We start from the raw sequence: 21621 nt of genomic DNA, 5'->3' as shown, positions 1-21621 counted from the left end.
AAAAAAAAAAAAAGTGCATGAAAATGATTTGATGATGTACTCGCTGTATGCCCGTATTGCCAAACACACTCTGCATCTTCTTCCTGGATGCATTATGAATGTTATAGAATCTTTGGAATCAACATCTTAACTTTCTTTCGACGAGCTATTGTGTTGGAAGATTTTGAAAGCCATACTTCTTCCTGAAATTTCAAAAGCATGTGGATCATTAGTGATTAAAAAGGATACCATTCTAATGAAATGTACTTGTGACTTGGATGATGTGATTACATTTTCGTTTCAATTGTGCAGACGGGTGGTTCAAGCAATCGGCAAAAAGAGAGCAAAAAACGCATGCCATCCGCGGCAAAGAAAGCCAAGGTAGCAAGATCTAAGATAGACAAAAAGAGGAAACAACAACGCGCTGGCAAACAATTTCGAGGGAGAAAAGCTTGGAAGTAAAGTGAAGACTAGCTTTCTTCTCTTCAATTTTGTCAAAGAAAAAGCAGAGAAGCTGAAAATGTACTTGCTCTATTATTGGTGTAATTTTATTTGATTGTGCAATTTTGATCCTAATTTATTGGAGACAAAAAATAATGTCAGAGAGTAAATTTTTATTTGAAAGAGCAGAGCGATTTTTTCTCTTTGCCTGTACAACTTTTAAGGCAGTCTATTTGCAAATTGCTTAAACACGGGCATCAGAGCAATCTTTCACTTTTGTAAGGTCTATCGTAAGACAAGCATAAAATTGTGTATGTAGTTATAAATCATAGGTTCAGTTGAAAATTTCTTCTCAACAGAATGTCACTTACGAGAATATAAAGAAATGGGGCATCACCACGGTTAAATTTTCCATATTTCACTATTGCATGCAGTCCAGAAATGATATATAGATCACCATCTTTTAGTGACAGAAATATTTCAAAACAAGTTTGGAGCTTCTTCAGTAATAATACTGGTACGACTTTCGAAGGACTCTCAGTAAGGCAAGTCCTCATGGATTAATGGTGACCAACAAAAAAAGAGAGAGTTGCAAATCGAACTAATTTGCAGGTAGGCATCTATAAATGCACAGGGTGAGAGAATCTTGGAGACTCCAAAAGCAAAAACAACAACAACTCCCACAAGTGGGGTCTGGGGAGGATAGTGTGAACGCAGACCTTACCCCTACCCTGTAAAGTAGAGAGACTGTTTTTGATAGACCTTCTGCACAAGAAGATGAAAAGAGACAACAACAACCCAGTATGATCCCAAAAGTGGGGTCTGAGGAGGATAGTGTTTACGCAGATCTTACCCTTACCCTATGGAGTAGAGAAGCTGTTTTCGATAGACTATGGTGTCAAGAAATCATGGTATCAATTACTTACTATACAATATGACGATCTTCATTCAGCCATACCGAAATATAGATTTTCAGACGATTCCTCGTGTATTTCGGACATCCAAAGGACCACTTGGATTATGGCCTCAATCTGGTACCATTCAGAACGGATTCATTTATACAGAAAGCTTGATCTCTCCAAAATCGCTTACTTAGTATTTACTCATATGTATCATCGCGATATTTTTTTCTTTTTCTTGTGGTTAATTACTCATATTACAGTCTCTTAGTATTTGTTTTAATTTCATATCATAAATTGAACTCTCTGGTGGTGGTAATGAAACGTACCCGCTCCGGGTCAGGTTCCACACATATGAGACAGGCAGAAGGTATGTAGTTAGATGCATTAGCATTCTTTTGCTTGTGATATTACAAGGTTCGTATTCAGACCTTCCCTAAGAGAAGCTATTGTAGCTCATCAACAAGAAGAATGAAGAAAGATGGCAACTTATTATCTATGGTAATTTTTGAACCTCCTTTACCGCTATACTAGAATCTTAACTTTAATTTTTCCGTAAAGGGGATTCAATAGAACCCCGTCAGTTCCCTTTTTAGCTTCGCCACTGTGTTCCAGAGTTATTTTATGAACAACATAGTATAATTTTCTTTTATCAAGGGGATCCAAAAATTCATATATAATGAAAAATAATAATTTTGCCCTATTTGTATAGTATAATTGTTGTTGTTGTGTCAAACTATTTTTTCTTTTACTATGATTTTTCTCAAATATTTTTGTTCGATTAAATATAATAATTAAGCATTTTATATACATTGTTTTGATCTTTTCGTATATCTAAACAAGCATATTTCATTTATGTTTTCGGATGGTGGTTACGTATTTAAGACATCCAGAGGACCATTTTGCTTATGGTCTCAATCTGACACCATTCAGAATGGTTTCGTTTATACAGAAAGCTTGATCTCTCCAAAAGTACTTACTTAATATTTACTTGCATGTATACCGAGGCTTTTTTTTTTTGAAAAAGCATGTTACAACCTCTTAGTCATTTTAATATCACAAATTGCACTTTTCGGTGCAGTGTAGTTGGATGCAACAATATTCTTTTGCTTGTAAATATTACAAGGTTTCCTACTTTTTGAGTGCGACTTTTTCTCGGATCCTACGTTCACGCAGTATACCTTATGCACCGAGGAGCCCTTTTTTTATTATTACAAGGTTTCGTACTCAAAGGTTCTATTAGGAGAAGCCGTTTTAGCTCATCAGTATTTAAAAAAATGATGAATGATGTCTTTGTCTGTCAACTGAAACAAATAATTTTCATTTTAGAATTAATCAATTTCCTAAAACTAATATTGAGTTGCTCGCTCAAGAGGTAATACGGAGTATTTTGCGTGTAATATTTTAATATAAAATATGATTTTGTTAAAAGTCATCAACTATTAATAACATGAGTGAACAACAAAGAACAACATACCCAGTAAAATTCTACTAGTGGGGTATGGGGCCCTTACCCCTACCCCGAAAAGGGCAGAGAGGTTGTTTCCAGGAGACTCTCGGCTCAACAGGAAAGGCAATAATATCAGAAAAGAAATAAGCGAAAAGACATGTAACAATAAAAGATACCAGAAAGAAAATAACCACAACAAATAAGTGAAAGGACAATAACACAAAACTATGCAAAACACCAATGTGAATACAACAAAGATCGCTAAACAAACCTACCGAAACTCTAACAGACTACCTGGTACAAAGAGGGAAGAACTCTCGACTACCCCCTAGCCTACCATCCTAATGCTCGACCTCCACATGTTCCTATCAAGAGCCATGTCCTCGGAAATCTGAAGTCGCGCCATGTCCTGCCTGATCACCTCGCCCCAATACATCTTAGGCCGCCCTCTGCCTCTCCTCGTACCTGCCAAAGTCAACCGCTCACACCTCCTAACTGGTGCATCTAGGCTCCTCCTCCACACGTGTCCGAACCATCTAAGCCACGCTTCTCGCATCTTATCGTCCACGGGAGCCACGCCCACCCTCTCCCGAATATCTTCATTCCGAATCTTATCCAGCCTAGTGTGCCCATACATCCATCTCAACATCCTCATTTCTGCTACTTTCATCTTCTGGATATGTGAATTCTTGACTGGCCAACACTCAGCTCCATACAACATGGCCGGTCTAACCACCGGTTTATAGAACTTACCTTTGAGTTTCGGTGGCACATTCTTGTCACACAGGACTCCAGACGCAAACCTCCATTTCATCCACCCCGCTCCTATACGGTGCGTAACATCCCCATCGATCTCCCCATCTCCCTGGATAATTGACCCTAAGTACTTAAAACTTTCTCTCTTGGGATGACCTGTGAGTCAAGCCTAACTTCCACATCCGCTTCCCCCGTCACATTGCTGAACTTACATTCCACATATTCTGTCTTAGTCCTACTCAACTTGAAACCTTTAGACTCTAGAGTCTGCCTCCATACCTCCAGTCTCCCATTAACGCCGCCTCGCGTCTCATCAATCCGAACTATATCATCAGCGAACAACATACACCATAGCACCTCTCCTTGGATATGGTGTGTCAGTGCGTCCATCGCCAGAATGTAAGAAAAGTCAAACGAAATAATCGCAAAGAATTGATCTTAGCTATATCAGAAAATATGAGAGAAGGAATCAGTTCAAGCTAGAATTTTAGCTAGGTTTCTTTGCAAATTCTGGTGTTCATCGTATGAAAAATTCTGGCGATTGCCAAGAGTGCTTTCCAATCGATCTTACGTATTGGTATGTTTTGTTGTTTAAATGATAATTGCTGTAATGAATTGGAAGAATTTACATCAAAAGAATTTGTTCACATTTAATTTATTTGTGCAATATAATATTTGCCATTCCTTTTATATTAACATATTAGAAATCCCCGGATTAATTTACTCCAGGATTGTAGTATTATTTTTTTCCCACATTAAGGGTGGAATAATAATTCCGAAATTATTTAATACCGGGATAAAGTACATGATTAACTCAACAAAATTCATGAATTATTAATGATAAGTACAATTGGTGTACAATTATCTAATAGGTTCTGTATTAAATGCTCAAGTTGTAATTAACACAGTTCATGTCTTTGGGGTTTGCTGATCATGCTTATAAATTTATTAATAGTCAAATCATTTTTTACATGTCCAACGGTTGACAGGGTTCCCTATATTGTGTGAGATTGCACGATAATAAAATCAAATAAGTGAGATTTAATGATATTATTCATGACCACGCGAGGCACGGGCAAATTACCTAGCATATTTATATCTATCTATATCTTTTTATACTATATTAAAAGCACAAAGTCCCGAATATGAGATGTTGTTCGTCTTTTTTAACCTTTAAACACTAGATAAAACAGTCATTTATGTATTTCCCTAATGTTTAGGAATTAAAATTAATCAAAAGTTTTGGCTATTAACTCTTTTCTTAATTTAGTAATGTAGGATTCCTAATTTACATGTACAATGCACCTTTAATTCATGAAAATTTTATTATTTCCTTAGATATAATCATTAATATCTTTAAGTTTTATACAATAATAAAATTAATTCCGCTTTTCATGCAATTCAAGGTCTCCTATTCTTGTTCATTATCTGACCAAATAGAAACAAGTTATATAAAGGAGATCTGTTAGTGAGGGAGTTACTATTTTAATAGTATTTGATCGACGAGTGAATATTTAGTTCATAAAAATATATTATCTTTTGTACATATCCACGAGTGAATATATGCTAGAAATTTATTTGTATTACTATTCATGTGGTATTCATTATCTGAAAATTAGTTATTACAATCAAGAAAAAGAAAATAAATGTACATAACGTAATAGCTTAAGTCTTGAGCATTTGACGGTGTCAAAAATATTTACTCCTTTGATCAATTTAAACGATAATTGTAATTCATTCAATTATTATTAGTATCACTTATTGGTGAATATCTAAAGTAATTTATAAATAACCTAATACAATATGTTGAATTACACTAAAAGAAAATTTGTGCATGAATGTTTTTGTGTTCATGCAGTTTCAGATAATATTGTAAAAGAAATTCATTATGTTGTTGATATATATAACTTAATTTCAATATTAAAAAATAAAAATAAATTAAAGAGTGAAGCAAATATATTAATTAATGAGTAAACAAATTATCATAATTTATAAATTTAGTAGTATAAAATAACCTTAATCAAATAACAAAAAATAAAATGTAATTATAACACTTTTCTTTATAATAATTATTTATATAAATTATATACAATAATAATAATAGTAAGAGTTTAAAGTAAATTTGGGGCCTACAATTTTGGGGGCCTAAGGCGATGTCCTCACTGGCCTAGCCTTTAGAGTCGCCCCTGCTTTTTGGTCTAATGTAGTTTCTTTGCTAATTTTTATTAAGTTTTTGTTGATTTTCTGCTGGGGATGCATGTCTGCTTCAACAATAATCACTGGTTTAATGTCATTACTAATATATACAAGCTTTACTTGCTATAGGTGCTTCTTCCATCCTTTCTTTAACCGAGGGTCTATCGCAAACAATCTCTCTGCCGTTTCAGGGTAGGGGTAAGGCTGCGTACGTCCTACCCTTCTCATATCCCACTTGTGAAATTACACTGGGTTATTATTGTTGTACTAATATATACAAGCTCTTCATCAAAGTTCTGTGTTCGTTACGAGCACCTTTTTATTTAATTAACTTTCTTGCCCATGATTGTATGTATAATTAATTGAGAGTCACAATTTAGGGATGTAAAATTGTTAGGAAAGCTATTAGTATATGGGAATGGATTCCAAAAATTATGTGAATTGTGATTCACAATATCTTCTTCTTCTTCCAAGTCCTTGTATTTCATGTGCCTTTTAATAATTGTTTTTAATTTCCTTTAGAGCATATTTCATGAAGATTAATTTATTGTTCTAATCATAATACTTCTAATATTGTTCTCTATAAAAATATTTTTTTTTTAATTGTGGGTGTTTGCAGTAAAAAATTAAGAATTACTCATTCTTAAAGTTAATATTGTGCCCTTTAAAAATAATATTTTTAATTGTGGGTATTTTGCAGTAAAAAATTATCAATTACTCAATAACCATATCAGGACTATAGCTATGGCATACAATTTGGTAAGTGTTTCTTTAGAATTAGTAGCTTGATTGATAATTTATATTTTTTTGGCTATTCTTAATTTTGATTAGGCGAGTATTTCTATAATTTTATTTTCTAGAAATAGTGTCTATTATTAGGTTTAGAAATAATAGTTATTTGAAGTCTTTATTTGAAACAAAGATTTTTTATCACCATTTGGTTAGAAAGAAAGACAAAAAGCTAGAAAAATACCAACCATAAATAATGATACTAACACATGATTAATTAGCTTCATTACTTCTGGTGGAAGACTTTTATTGAGTATGATTTTTCCTTTAATGCATTAGTATTATTTTCATGAACTTAGGTTTTTTTCTTTAATTTTTACCCAGTGCACTAAGCTTTCGCTATGTGTGGGGTTCGGGGAAGGACCGAACTACAAATGTCTATCTTACGCAGCCTTACCCTGCATTTCTCCAAGAGGTTGTTTCCACGGCTCGAACCCGTAACCTCTTGGTCACATGGCAATAACTGTTTCAGTTACGCCAAGGCTCCCCAATAATATTATTTCCTTTAAATAATTTATCAATATGATTCTTAAAAAGCTTATACATATTGATATGGGTACATGGGTACATGCATTTACATATTGATATGGGTACATGCGCAATGCGCGTACCCAAAAACTATTTGATAATTAATTAAGCATTGTGCACTTTTTTGATCTTTTCCTATTAAGACTTTATTTTTTAAGTGTTAAGAAATACTGCTGCTATCTTAAATTACCACGGCAAAAAGAAAAAGAAAAAAAAAAGAAATTACCTACTCGATCATAATATAAAAGAGAAACCCTAGCATTCAAATCAAAGCAAAGCTCCAAATACAGAAAAGGTAAAATCTTTTCAAAGGCCAATGAACGAAGAAATCAGTATCTCCCCTCAAATTCACAAAGGTATCTGTTTATTTTTGCCGCATCTGATGTCTATTTTCTGTTTGTCTGTATGTGCGCGTCGTGCCTGAGCAAGCTTAAGGCAGTTCTAACAATGGCGGATTTAGAGGGGGAAAGGGTTTCATCCGAACACCCTTCGCCTGAAAATTGCTTTTAATTTTGATAACTTTTTCTTTTTTGAACCTTTAGCGGTAATTCTGCCTCCGTTACTGCCCACTAAGGTTTAGACAGATGAAAACAAATTATTTTTGGTGCCTCAAGTTGCAACCTTGAGTGTTATTTTGTTTTTGTTTTATTTATAACCCAAGCTTGCGCAACACTCGATTAATTTCACTGAGGTATTTGTTACCTCTCATTAGCATAGATATCGTATAACTTTGTCCATCAAGGCTTGGACAGATAGAAATAAATTACCTAGTGTTTTTTGCCTCCCCTAGCATTGTTGCTCGTGTTATGGCGCTAACCACTATTTTTAATTGCAGCTAAGAGAGTTGTGAAGCTTTCAAAGAATACAAAGCACATGGATGTTGATGGGGCTATGGGAATTCATTTACAAGATGAAATAATTATGGACATTCTCAGTCTATTAACTGTACGGTCTCTTCTTCGATTCAAATGTGTTTCAAAGGTTTGGAAAAGGTTAATCTTATTCGAGCCTTACTTTAAGATGAAGCATCTCAATCGCGCCAAGAATGATCAAAATTCCCGAAAGTTTCTTGTTAGCCAAATGTCCCTTGATACGGATAATATGTTTTCCTTCTATAGTTCTTCTTTGTCTTCGTTTTCTTCTTTCTCTTCATTTCAACTGGTTAAGGATGTGCAAAAACTTGATTGCCCTTCAAATTGTAGACCAAGCCGTTGCAGAATCTATTGTTGTCGCGATGGCTTGTCTCTTATTGGGGTTTGTAGTTATCCTGACAAACACCTCGTACTTTTGCTATGGAACCCCTCCACAAGGGAATCTGAACTACTCCCTTGTCCTGAATTTCCAACAGAGGAATTTTGTACTTTTGGATTGGGATATGACTCAACTAGTGATGACTATAAGATCCTTAAGATTGATCCTAAAGCACGCGGTGAAATTCTCTCGCTGAAAAGTGGTTCATGGAGAAAAATTGATCAACATCCTACCGGCGTTTACCCTGTGTTGTCTTGTATGGACTCTTTGGCATTTGTAAATGGAGCATTTCATTGGCTTGGTTTGTCGCTCAATGATTTTGCGGTATCATTTAGTATTTCAAATGAAGTGTATGGACAGATTCCGTTGCCATATGCAATGTGCTTAATGGAAAACACCGAACGTGGCATCTCAGTATTGAACGGAATGCTTTGTGGTTATTGTATTAACAGTCGGGAGAAGGACTGTTTTTGCGCATTGGTAATGAAAGACTATGGTGTCAAGGAATCTTGGTGTCCATTGTTTGTTATACAATGTACGAATCTTTATTCAGCCATACCCGGATATAGGTTTGCAGATGGTGAAGTGTTGCTCTATACTGGGAATTGGTTTTATTCTGTATTGAGGACATCCAAAGGACCATTTGGATTATGTCCTCAATCAAATACTTATCGTGAAGGATTCGTTTGTACAGAGAGTGTGATCTCTCCAAAATTACATTATGAATGATGGAGACAATTCTTTTATTTTTTCTCGGGTTATCATGTTACAACTCTTATTCTTGTAAGTTTATCTATTGATCGACAATTTTTAGTTAATAGTTGTTTTGCTCAAGTAGCTATTATTTTTAATATAGTTTGAAGCTTTTGGAAATTATATAACTTAGTTTTAATATCATGAACTTAGTTTTTATATAACCCGGGGTAAAATTTTATTCGCAATGATTACGTGACAATTAACAGTTGAAAAATACCCGCTTAGAAGGTGATTGTCAATTTTCCTTCAATCTCACGCATCTAAAAAAGTGTATTCATGCTATTTGTCACATTAGCATCCAATTGAGTCAAGACTATCAAACATGGGCGGATCTATAGCCTAAATTATGGGGCACGTGAACCCATGGTCTCTGTCAAATTAGACATTTTATGTACGTATTTTTTAAAACTGGTCCAATATTAAGTATTGGTACCCATGCTCCATAAAGGTTGAATGGTGCACTTGGTTCAGTACTTAATAATTTACTCAAAGAATCAATGATCAATTCCACTTAGCATTTTTTCCCTTCTTTCTTTAGTGGTGCACCCATGTTCTAGATACTCTATATCGCTATCAAACTTCCAAAATTTAAGAAGATATTCAGGGGCAATAAGACAAAAATAGCTCATGCATTCAATGTAATATGGATAGTACTTGCCCAAAGTGTGTTTTGTGAAAAGAAGGAAAGGGAGAAAGAGGGAATTTTAAAATGAAGTGAAAGGATAAAAAGGAAGCAAAAAGTAGAGACAATGAAGAGAAAGCAAAAGGTAAATAAAAAGTAATAAATAGTGCTAGATAAGTAGTATATAAAGTAACAATAACAACAAAAAACCCAGTATAATCCCACAGGTGTGGTCTGAAGAGAGTAGTGTGTACGCAGACTTTACTCCTACATTTTGAAGGTAGAGAGGCTATTTTTGAATTCTAGAAAAAACCCTGAAGATGTTCTTTGTATAAAACAAACTACAAATTGAGCTAGAGAAAAAATTAAGACTCTTAACAACGTCGGAAATGCAATCTTAACTTAGAATAATAAAATACACTATGTGGCATAACAACACTTTCATCATAGTCGACTACATAGACAGCCCCCTAAAGTTGCCACGCCTTTTCATTTAGACAACTCAAAACTAAGGCTATTACCTATTAGACTTGCTTAGTTATTATTTGGAACAAGGTCTAGAGTATAATGACCAAGCCTTCCAGTACGATACAGATTAAGCAATTTAGCAGCCACTTTACGAACATAATCATCCGAATCAGGAGGCAAATTAAAAGCATCGCGAAGGACAGCAAACTCTGCTTGGATAAGCTGCAGCATGATCTCCTCATCCTCTAGGTTTCCATTGAAAGATGAAACTGCTTCGAAGAGCATTCTTCGGACTTTGTTCACAATGAAATCCTGTATGAATAATCTCAGATGTCATATCCAACTATTCTAATGGGGAAAGAACAAGGAGTCGATATAAGTTGAGCTAAAAACTGGACTATATTCATGTTCTAAAATTCCCATATGATCAGTAGTGTGCCAAATGACTTGGATGGCTGGCCTCTAATTTTGTAAGAGCAGTTTCATTACAAATGACTAAAGAAACAAAACAAGCATACAACAAAGAGGAAAGAAAGACGTTATAACCGATTTCCTTTTGAACTGCTAACCTGCGTGTGATCTGTTAAATATTGTCTCTTTTGTCTTCTCTCCAACTCAGAACTATCATCAGCACCTGATAATGACAACTTGGCCCATTTCTTGTATTCATCACTCAAGTTAAAGATGGATAGAAAATATTCCGCAAGCTCCACTTCCCCAACCAAGCAATCTCTAATTGCACCTGCATTTAGAATAAAGGAAATTGGAGTATCAGTTGGCAAGCCACGTCTAGACTCACACCTGCATTTTTCTACTTCCTCACGAGCCATGGTACTTTCTCCTTGTGTATAGTTTTGGCCCTATTAATATATATCATTCCTTCTTTTTGCTTCAGTTAACAAGAGGAGCAAGAGCTGTGAGAGAGTTCGAATTTGTGACTATGTTCTGATGAATCCAAAAGGTTAGCAAAAGAAAATGTTTTGGAAATTCTACCTGTTAAAGCTAGATTGGAGCACACCTCTGCATCAAGAATCTCAGCCGGCAAAACACCAGGTGTGTCTAACACATAAATACTAGGATGGCTGGCGATCTGATTTTGTAAAAGTAGTTTCATCAGGAAATGATTACAGAAACACAAAACAAACAGAAAACAGGAAAACTAAAACCCATAAGCTGAAATACAAGCTTCAGGAACTATGCGAAAAATCCCAAATCCAGATATACTAACCTTTCTAGATCACAACTTTTGTGGTTGAAGCGAGATGATGATAATACAAAGAAAGAAAAAAGAGCCTCTTTTTTTTTTTAAATAAGTAAGTAAAAAATACCTTCAAGCCACTAATATTTTTTGTTTCTCCAGGATCAGGACTCACTATGGCATGCTTTAATCTTCCTTTCTCTACAGATCAAAGAATGTTTCAGGATGTTTGGATCGGATAAGTTTGTTACACTAGTGTCTTTCTGAAAGACGAGAGAACAGCTATAAGAACTTAACAACTAACAGTTTGTACTAAAAGTTGATGTACCCGCTGCACTGATCCTTCCAATTTGATGCAATGAGTTGGCAAGGGCAGACTTGCCAACATTAGGAATGCCAACAAGCATTAATGTAATTGTCTGATCACCATGACCAGTCTTTGGTAGTTCTCGAACTCTAGCTCGCAAAAAGTTCAGTAACTGCAAGTCTGCAATATGTCAAGATTTATATCTGACTTAAATGAGCATGACATGCAAAACAAAAGGTTGTCAGATCAACTAGTGATGAACATCAAAACCTACTCTTTTTTCATTAGTACAATACCAATGCCAAACCTACAATAATTAGTCAGATTGATAAACATACTCAAACAGACCAAAGTATTTCGGGTGCACACCATCAACCGAAAGGCCATCTGAATTCAAATGCAAGCTAGGTAACTTGGTAACATTAAATTATTTAATCTTCGAAAAGTATCATTGCTGCAGTGTTCTACTTCCTTATACTACTAAAACTTAGGGTATTGTCAAAGCATTGCCTCATATGTTAAAAATTAAAGAATTCCTACTCTGTACAAAAAAAAAGTTACTTTAGTAATAATCTAGAAAGCTAACCATCATGCAATCTCAGCGGGAGAGTATGTTCCGAATTATGGGAGTAATAGGCAAGTCGCAGACAGATTGTGCAGCTAGAACTGAATAATAAATTCAGGAGTATAACTCGAAATTTGATATTTGTTACAAAATCCAGATTCTGAAAGTAGTATTAGCTCAAATATTCTTTCTACTACAAACTTTAATAAAATGCATGTTGTTTTTCGTTATACACTGTTAAAATCAGCATTTGCACCAATTACTCCATAATGGAAGTAAATGATGTCAATCCTTCAGAAATATCATCCTTGCAATATGGTATTAGTATGTACGCATCTATATGAGTTCATGTCAAACAGCAATGAACCAAAATTATGCCATCTAAACCAATAAGTTTTGGTACTAAAGGAAAAATTTGCGAATTTGTGAATGAAATGATGTTTATCAACTCAGCCAAGAAATATAGTACCAATGCGTACGCACCTATGCATTTATGTCAAACATCATGAGAAGAACAATTTACCAAAACGCCGCCAAACAAATAAATGTTCCTACTAGAAAAACAGTTTGCAAATCGGAACATGATTTAGTTTGAATAAATTTCATACGTATACCTCTTTGATGTTATCCTTATTATGGGAATTGACTCCAAAAACAAGACACTTCCGTTGCTCAAAGTATTTCAGCCATTCCTGCAGGAAACAAATGTAAATAAATATCTGCACATGCAAAAGGAAGCCAGCAAAAAGCATCTACAACATAAAATCTGCAATAACTTTATCGGAAGTAACGCCTAACAACAGAAAGCTATAAGGTATGCTGCCTGTGATCATATTAAGGGGTGGGCAGAGCAGGGGGGAATCTAGGAATTGGCTAGATGAACAATTGTCGACTGAAACAGCAGTGTTTAGCACAATAAGAAAGTGAAGAAAAAAGCATCACCTTTAATTGAATGTGATTTGCTAAATCTGTCTTGTTCAGAATTATAATGCGCCTCAAGGTAGGTGACAAATTCTTAATTAGCTCACATTTTGATGATAAAGGAATCTGAGAAAAGCCAAAAGGGAAAAATATTAAAAAATTAGATGACAGATATACAAACATATCCATGTAATTAAGGGAACTGGAACATGCTTGAACATATGTTGAATTATAAATGAGTTCTAATAAAAATACCCAATGTCATTGACTAGTTTGTCAATTTTTTTGTTTGATTTTATTTATGACAGTGATGTCCGAGCCAATTTGCGCAATCTCGACTAATCCACCCAGCAACCTGCTATAACCCACAAGCACCAGTGTCGTGTAACCCTATCCATTAAGGATGGAGTGGGTTCACCACGAGTGTTGTAGCCGGGATTTGAACATAGAACGACCAGGTTGTCACTCATAGGCTTCAACCACTCAGCCAGCCCTTTGGGGACTTGACACTACGTCAATATGTCAAGCTATGTTATTGCTTTTTCCTTTTTATCCCTTATGCTCATGCTATAAACACGTATGCATTTATTTTCTTACGTTTGTGTTGACATTTCAGATGCAACTTAGACAAGGCTCTGGAAGATCAAAAGAGTTACTGGTAAAAGCACATAATCTACCAAACGAAGCAAAAGATAATGGTTTATTGCAGACTTGGTACATACTTTTTGATATGCTAAACTCCAACCCCCCAAACCCCACTACCCAAAGCCGAATTTCCCACTTTGCTCCCTTGGCGACTTTACCACTAGGCTATCCCTCCCTTGACTACTTGAAGGAGACCATGCAGGATTAAGTCATGCAAGGTCAGACCCCGTTGACAAGAGGATGCACATCTAAGAGAACAACTTATTCACTCACATAGTGTATTATCCAAACCCAAATCAGAAAAAAAAAAAAACATTTCGGGAGTAATAAGCTTATTCAGACATTTAATCAAACACATGCCAGACAAAAATGAAAAGGAAAATATTCGTTAAGGCTAAAGTTTTTACATACCCGCGCATCTCTCACTTCAAGGACAAGATCAACCAATGGGATTCGTTCGGCTATGGCACGAGAAGCTGCAGCCATGTGAGGTGTGTACCACCATGTTGAGCCTTTATTCCTTGCCACTTCCTTAATTGCATTACCTATCTTTTGAACTAAACTGGCCTTTAACGTCATTCCTGTACAAAAGAATAGGCTGGGTCAAAGCATAATTGGATTAGCATTTTCCCTAACAAGTAATAACTGAAGTCAAAATGGACAGAAAGAACGAGTTCTTAATACAAAAAGCTGCTAACTTCAAATGCTAAAGCAAGTGAAAAGGCTTAAAGAAACACATAAAAAACGTAAAAAGGTTCGAACTTTACCTAATTGGCGATAAAATTCCAGCAAGTAGAAGTAAGCCCAGCTTGTCTTATTCTTGAAAAATGGCTAAAACCCAGTTGAGATTGAATCCATTCAAATCAAGTCAAAAAGTTCCCAAATACAGACCAGTTGAGAATTCTCAATACCCTTCTTTGACAGCGCCTTGCATTGCAAGTACAGTTCATTCAGTTTTTATGCTTGTACCAATTTACAACTTTTTGAAATTATTTTAATAATTATTCTAATTTCTTTTTACTACTATTATTTACTTAAAAATATTAAACGAGATGTAAATTATGGACATGAATTTTATGAAATGAGTAATAATAAAGAGATCTGCCATTTAAAGATCATGATATCGAATTCAAGAAGTAGTTTTACGGCTTGTTTGGATGTTTATTGTGTATGTTTCATAATGTATTTTATGCTTTATATCGTTTCAATATATATAATATTTGAATTTGTCGTTTCGTTATTTCATGTGTCAACATATAAAGAAAAACTTGTAATATTATAAAGAAAAAATAAGATATGAGGTATAATTATTATATAAAAAAATTAGGGTAAAGAATAAAATATGATTATTTAATAAGAAGAAAGAATAAGATAAGAGGAAAAAAATAAGATAACAATGCGACCATACCAAATCAGTCGTTATATTTTGTTGTTACGTAACGACGAATTTAACAATATGATATATTAAAATTTAAATAACAATTAAATATCGTATTTAAAGTAACAATAAAATATAACAGGTTGTTAATATACATATTTTTATTTCACATTCTATTGAATAAATTTTTACATAAATAATGTATAAGATATGCACAGTTGGTCAGTAGTATTTATTTTGGCTGTGACACTGTGAATGAGCTGCTTCTATTTCCTTTGCACTAAATCTATGTTCTACCATGCTCGCATTTCTCGTATAGCTTCTTCCCATCTGATTCTTACAATAACAAAACCTCTGCAAACTCTCTCTACTCAATCATCACCAAAATTTTCATTCCCCATTTCACAATCACAACAACAATGCACTCAACAAAGAAAACCACAAGATCTTCTCTCCTTATGTTCCACAACAAAATCTCTCCTTCAAACCCAACAAGCCCACGCCGTCGCCATTACTCATGGCCTTCTGCCTATCAGCATTTCCATTTCTTCCGCTCTTATTCTCCGTTACGCCGCCTTTTCAGCAGACCCAACAATCATACGGACACTGTTCGATCAAAGTCTCCCTTTTTCGCGTTCTGCGTTTCTTTACAATACGCTTATTCGAGCTCAAATGATTATGGGTGTTGCGGATTATAGTGGGTTTGAGATTTATAATGGGATGTTGAGAATTGGCGTTGCGCCAGATGATCATACTTTCCCTTTTGTGATTAAGCTTTGTTCGGATTTTATGGAGTTTCGAAAAGGGTTGGAAGTTCATGGATTGGTTGTAAAATCTGGATTTGATTATGATGTGTTTGTGAATAATACGCTGATGTTTTTTTACGGGAATTTTGGTGATTTGGTGGGTGCGCGAAAAGTGTTTGAAGAAATGCCTGAAAGGGATTTGATTTCGTGGAACAGTATTATTCGGGTGTTTTCGGATAATGGGTGTTATTTTGAAGCTATTGGTATGTTTAGAAAGATGGGTTTGTGGTCCGAGTTTAAGCCCAATGAGGTAAGCATTGTGAGTGTATTGCCTGTTTGTGCAGTGTTGGAAGATGGGATGGTTGTTAGTGAGATTCATTGTTATGTGATCAAAGTAGGTTTAGATTGTCAAGTGACTGTTGGGAATGCGTTTGTTGATGCATATGGAAAGTGCTTAAATGTTGAGTCGTCAAGACGAGTTTTTGATGAGATGGTTGAAAGGAATGAGGTTTCTTGGAATACAATGATTGGTACTTTTGCTCATAATGTGTTTAATAACCATGCATTGGAAAGTTTCAGGTTTATGATTAATGAAGGTTGGAAAGTAAATTCGACTACAGTTTCAAGTTTGCTACCGGTCTTGGTTGAACTTGGCGAATTTAGTAGGGGAAGAGAAGTTCATGGCTTTTGTCTAAGGACAGGTTTAGAGTGTGATGTCTTTGTTGCGAATGCCTTGATTGATATGTATGCAAAATCGGGGCGTTCAGCTCAAGCATCTGCCGTATTCCACAAAATGGGTATTAGAAATGTTGTGTCGTGGAATACAATGGTAGCAAATTTTGCTCAAAATAAGCTTGAGTTAGAGGCTATAGGACTTTTTGCGGAAATGCAATCTTGTGGTGAAACTCCAACATCTGTCACACTGACAAATGTTCTTCCTGCATGTGCACGAATTGGTTGTCTTCGTTCAGGAAAGGAGATACATGCCAGTTCAGTAAGAAACGGGTCTGTCACTGATCTCTTCGTCTCAAATGCTATAACCGATATGTATGCAAAATGTGGTTGCCTTAATCTGGCCCAAAATGTGTTTGACGTGTCTCTGAGAGATGAGGTATCTTACAATATACTCATTATCGGTTATTCACAGACAAGTTATTGCTCCAAGTCTCTTATACTGTTCTCTGAAATGGTGACGACAGGGATGAAGCATGGCACTGTTTCCTTTGTTGGAGTTCTCTCGGCTTGTGCAACTATTTCCGCGATTAAACAAGGAAAGGAAATTCATGCATTTGCAGTGAGAAGATTGTTTCATGAACATCTCTTTGTATCAAATTCTCTTTTGGATTTGTACACCAAATGTGGACAGATTGATCTTTCTCAGAAGATTTTTGACAGGATTGAGGACAGGGATGTAGCATCATGGAATACTATGATTTTAGGGTATGGGATGCTTGGTGATTTACGTACTGCAATTGATATGTTTGAAGCCATGCGAGAGGATGGTGTTGAACACGATTCAGTCTCCTATATTGCAGTTCTATCAGCATGTAGTCACGGAGGGCTAGTTGATAGGGGAAAGAAATACTTTAATGACATGCTTGCTCATAACATTGAACCATCACAGATGCACTATGCTTGCATGGTTGATCTTCTTGGTCGTTCGGGGCTTATGGATGAGGCCATTAACCTTATTACTGGTCTACCATTTAAACCAGATGGCAATATTTGGGCTGCGCTGCTTGGAGCATGCAAACTCCATGGAAATGTGGACTTGGGTTCTTGGGCAGCTGAGCACTTACTTGAGCTGCAGCCAGAGCATCCTGGGTACTATGCTCTGCTCTCAAATATGTATGCTGAAGCAGGCCGGTGGGGTGAAGCTGATAGGATCAGAGAATTGATGAAGTTGCGAGGTGTGAAGAAAAACCCCGGATACAGTTGGGTTCAAGTTCAAGACAAAATGCATGCTTTTATTGTTGGACAAAGACTGGAAGGACTGGATCCGTGTTTGTCGCTTGAAAGCGTTGGTTGAGGTGGGTTGTTTTGTTGAGCCTTCAGAGTATGATCACTACTTGCACTAGATGGTTTTATTTTTCCCGATGCCCCAGACTTTTGTCTTTGGCAATTGTGAGTGTGAGTTGTGATACACCTAGTTGAACATCAATTTGGAGATAATTGTGACAAGAACTGAAAAGATATAGCAAGAGCTCTGGTGATCTGCTTTGCGTAAGGTCTGCTATTACTGGGGCAATTTCCAGCCAAATGTAAAGCAATCATGGACATGTGTTGACTATGCTCTTAAATTGATAAGTATTCATGGCTGGTCAATGAACTATTTGTCTTTGAGCTTCTGGCCTGCACCATGGAAATGCCAAAACCATATGAAGCACTCAAGGAGTTAATCTTCTCGGAGAAGAGCAGCAGAACAAGGCTGCTTTATAAATCTACTTCTGCTCTAATTGCTGATTGGACTGAGACGAGCTAAATGGAACAGCATTGACAACGAAGATTCATATAGCTGATCCGACTTGTTCGGGATCGAGGCATAGTTGTTGTTATTGTTGTTGTTGTAAGGTCTTCTTGACCCACAACTCAATATATTTGCCATTTAACAACTATGCCTGTTACCATCATAAAAAATTCAGAATCACAATGGTGGTCCCCCGAGTCCAATATTACTAGCTTTTCATGTACTTGTAACTTCAATCTTGATTCAGCTTTTCGTATATTGCTTATGAGGTCTTTCAGTGTCAGGTGGCAGATTTTGTTAAATTCATTGTTTTTCATTTACATGAGGACCTAAAAGTGTATAATTCAGCATAAGTTCAACCGAGAAAAATTCTTACCTGCCTTGAGATGAAGGACAGGAGACATTTTGTGTGAAAAGGGAATTGTAGAAAACATCCAGAATAAGAACTTTGACATCTCTTCCATGAGCTGAAAGCTCAATCATAAAGCTTGATTGTTTCCATTGTATGGCTCTTTGACACTTAAGAAAGTTACTCTGCTCTAAAGGTGCACTGTTTTCTGCTAATAGTTGGAAGCTGGCACTCAAATTGTTCTTAAGATACATACATATACATCCAAAGAAGTACATATATAACCAAAAAAGACAATGATTTTCATCTTAGAACTTACAAAGCACAGAAGGCAAGCGAGGCGTAAGTAGCACTTTTATAGGATTTACTTTGCGCATTGTCATCCCTAACCCTTCTTTCATATCCAACGGTTCGTTCAACGATGTACTAAAATCAAAACCTTGGAGTAAATGAGCTATTGCAAGGTGTGTCACTTGAGTTGCATAGGTAATCCCTGGACAAGATCGTCTTCCAGAGCCAAATGGGATGAACTCATATTGTTGACCGCGAACATCAAACCCTGCTTGACTAGTCAAGAATCTCTCTGGATCAAATGTATCAGGATTTGACCAAATCTCGGGATCTCGTTGCAGTTTCATTGTATTGACCCACAATCTTGTACCCTTGGGAATGTGGTATCCATGTACAATGCAGTCCTCAACAGATTCATGAGGTACTAACAAAGGTGCTGGTGGATATAATCGTAGTGTTTCTTTAATAACAGCTTGGAAATATACCAAATTCTTGATATCACTCTCTTCTACCCATCTGTTTCTGCCAACTTTTGTGTCTAGCTCTTCTTGGACTTTCTTCATGACATCCCTATGGTTTAATAATGTTGCCATTACCCAATTCAAGTGAATAGCAGTCGTGTCCGAAGCATCCAATACCATACTCTGGTGGAAAACAACAGTTTAAGAAAAACAAAGATAAGAAAAGCAAACAAAAAAACAATCTTTTCATCAAAGCAATAGATAGCTTCTTGTTACCATCAAAGCAATATACTTGTATCCTGCTATATTGTTGCACAATTCAATTCAGAACATAGAGTCTCTTGGAAGTGATCAAAAGGCCACCATTAGGATTGCTGTATCATGAGTTAAAATTCAATAAGTCTCTTGATTGCTATTGTCCAATTTAGTTCTTTACTCCCTAATGATTAACCCTATGTATATATGTATAAGAAATGAATTTAAGTTACATATACTGATGGCATAAAGAAGTTTTATGTTATCAGTGCAATCTACCTAGTTATAGCATCTTTTTAGTAACCGAAAAATCCTGTTCAGTGGCACGCGATTCGGAACTCGGTGAATAGACCCATCCTCTATCTTTCTCCACTTATATACCAGGCTTTTTTACTTGCGGCAAGGTTCAAATTCATGACTTGCGCCTAACCCACATATCATGCGTTGCGCTCTTACCGCCGGAATAAATCCCTAAGGGCAAACCGGTTATACCATGTTATCACTCTATTTTCTATGTTATAGAACCTACAAACAAACGAACCCAGTGAAATACCACACGTGGGGTCTGGATGTTATTGAACCTATCATACTTGATATGACGAGTTAACTGTTGTTTGTAAGTTAATTTGTAGTATAAAATTCTTTCTATACTGTCAGTGCATACCACATAAATTCGTAGGAGTATAAAATAAGCAAATTTCAAGAAAAGCAATGAATATATAGCAGCAAAAGACAATACTCACCAGAGCAGTAGCTTTAATGGTGGTTTCTCTAGTATAACTATCTGCAAAATCTTCATTGCTCATCATAGAAAGCATCACGTCAATAAAATCCTGTTCATTTCCAGCAACAACATCAACTCCTTCTCTCTTCTTCACATGTTCATCCAACCAATTTTGTAAAACACAATCAATATCTTTAAATGTCCTTTTCATGAACTTTACATGCCCTTGAAAATCAATCCATTTGAACAAAGGAATAGGAAATGCATCCCATAATACAAACTCCATTGAAATATACATAAAATCTTTTAAAGCTTTCTTAAATCTTTCAGCTTCTTCTTCTTCTTCTCCTCCTTTCTCATTAAGCCTTCCGTAGCTTTTTCCAGCTATCATTTTCACTATCAAGCTCAATGTCAACTTTTCTATCCAATTTGTAAGATTTAGTTTCACCGGCACATAATCTCCGGTCACCGGCAAATTATCTCCGGCGATTGAGGAATGATCTCCAGTGACCGGTAAATGCAAGTGATCTCCGGTGACTGTGGAATGATCTCCCGTGACGGGAAATAAAGAGAAAAGCTCTTTTATACTAGTTTGAACTTCAGAAACCCTAACAATTTTCAATTTTTCTAATCTACTACTCGAGAGAACTCCCTGAAGAACAATTTTTCGAATTTTTCTCCAATAAGGACCATAACTGGCGAGAAAAAGCATGGCGTTACTGTAACCGATGTACTCGCCGGCTAAAGACGCCGGCCGGGCGGCGAACGCTTTATCGTTAGCATTCAAGCAATCTCTAACGGCATCGTAACTGCTAACGACTAATACGCGAGGTAACCCTAACCGGAAAGTGAAAACGGGACCGTATTTTTCAGCTAAAGTTGCTAGTTTTCGAGATAATGGAATGTCGTCGGCGCCGGAAAATTGGAGGAGTTGGCCGATCACCGGCCAGCCACCGGATATTTCTGGCGGTAAGGGTTTTAGAGGTTTTGAAAGTTTGAAATATTTTAATTTCCATATGAAAATGGAGAAAAATGCAAAAACTATGAGAACTGAAATTGCATTAAAATGAGAAAAAAGATTATCTTCCATTTTTTCCAACTAATTTTCAAGAATCTAAGGTTTATTAGATACTACAAGGATGTAATTTTATATCATTGAGACTCTAATAATATATATAT

The 21621-nt window shown here is 35.9% G+C and overlaps 5 protein-coding genes across 6 annotated transcripts in view; 3 read left to right on the top strand and 2 right to left on the bottom strand.

Moving 5' to 3' along the window:
- Positions 1–643, top strand: part of LOC109230890 (protein SDA1 homolog) — a 7396-nt gene extending 6753 nt beyond the window's left edge. The window contains exon 15 of the mRNA XM_019396360.1: positions 292–643. Coding sequence (XP_019251905.1) covers positions 292–441 — 150 coding nt within the window. The 3' untranslated portion in view covers positions 442–643. The remainder of the gene's footprint in view (positions 1–291) is intronic.
- On the top strand, positions 7287–9123 carry LOC109230889 (F-box/kelch-repeat protein At3g23880-like). Its single transcript, XM_019396359.1, has 2 exons — positions 7287–7394; positions 7874–9123. The coding sequence occupies exons 1-2, from the start codon at positions 7355–7357 to the stop codon at positions 9016–9018; spliced, it is 1185 nt and encodes a 394-aa protein (XP_019251904.1). The 5' UTR covers positions 7287–7354; the 3' UTR covers positions 9019–9123.
- On the bottom strand, positions 9911–14928 carry LOC109230888 (DAR GTPase 2, mitochondrial). 2 transcript variants are annotated; one of them, XM_019396358.1, is made up of 9 exons: positions 14539–14928; positions 14183–14369; positions 13148–13252; positions 12820–12897; positions 11662–11812; positions 11464–11534; positions 11129–11225; positions 10705–10877; positions 9911–10447 (listed from the first exon to the last, which is right to left on the bottom strand). In XM_019396358.1, the coding sequence occupies exons 2-9, from the start codon at positions 14348–14350 to the stop codon at positions 10202–10204; spliced, it is 1089 nt and encodes a 362-aa protein (XP_019251903.1). In that variant the 5' UTR covers positions 14351–14369; positions 14539–14928; the 3' UTR covers positions 9911–10201. The 2 variants fall into 2 exon arrangements, with proteins under 2 accessions (XP_019251903.1, XP_019251902.1); XM_019396357.1 differs by having other exon boundaries at positions 14183–14352.
- Positions 15398–18645, top strand: LOC109230886 (pentatricopeptide repeat-containing protein At3g16610-like). The gene has a single exon (XM_019396354.1). It carries the CDS (start codon positions 15405–15407, stop codon positions 17922–17924), a length of 2520 nt encoding a protein of 839 aa, XP_019251899.1. The 5' UTR covers positions 15398–15404; the 3' UTR covers positions 17925–18645.
- Positions 18918–21577, bottom strand: LOC109230887 (cytochrome P450 82C2-like). Its single transcript, XM_019396356.1, has 2 exons — positions 20462–21577; positions 18918–19646 (listed from the first exon to the last, which is right to left on the bottom strand). Exons 1-2 carry the CDS (start codon positions 21530–21532, stop codon positions 19020–19022), a joined length of 1698 nt encoding a protein of 565 aa, XP_019251901.1. The 5' UTR covers positions 21533–21577; the 3' UTR covers positions 18918–19019.

Source organism: Nicotiana attenuata, chromosome 8 (assembly GCF_001879085.1).
Source record: "Nicotiana attenuata strain UT chromosome 8, NIATTr2, whole genome shotgun sequence".
Classification (NCBI taxonomy): domain Eukaryota; kingdom Viridiplantae; phylum Streptophyta; class Magnoliopsida; order Solanales; family Solanaceae; genus Nicotiana; species Nicotiana attenuata.
The sequence above is the reverse complement of the archived record's forward strand: the minus strand, read 5'-3'. Positions and strand labels throughout refer to the sequence as shown.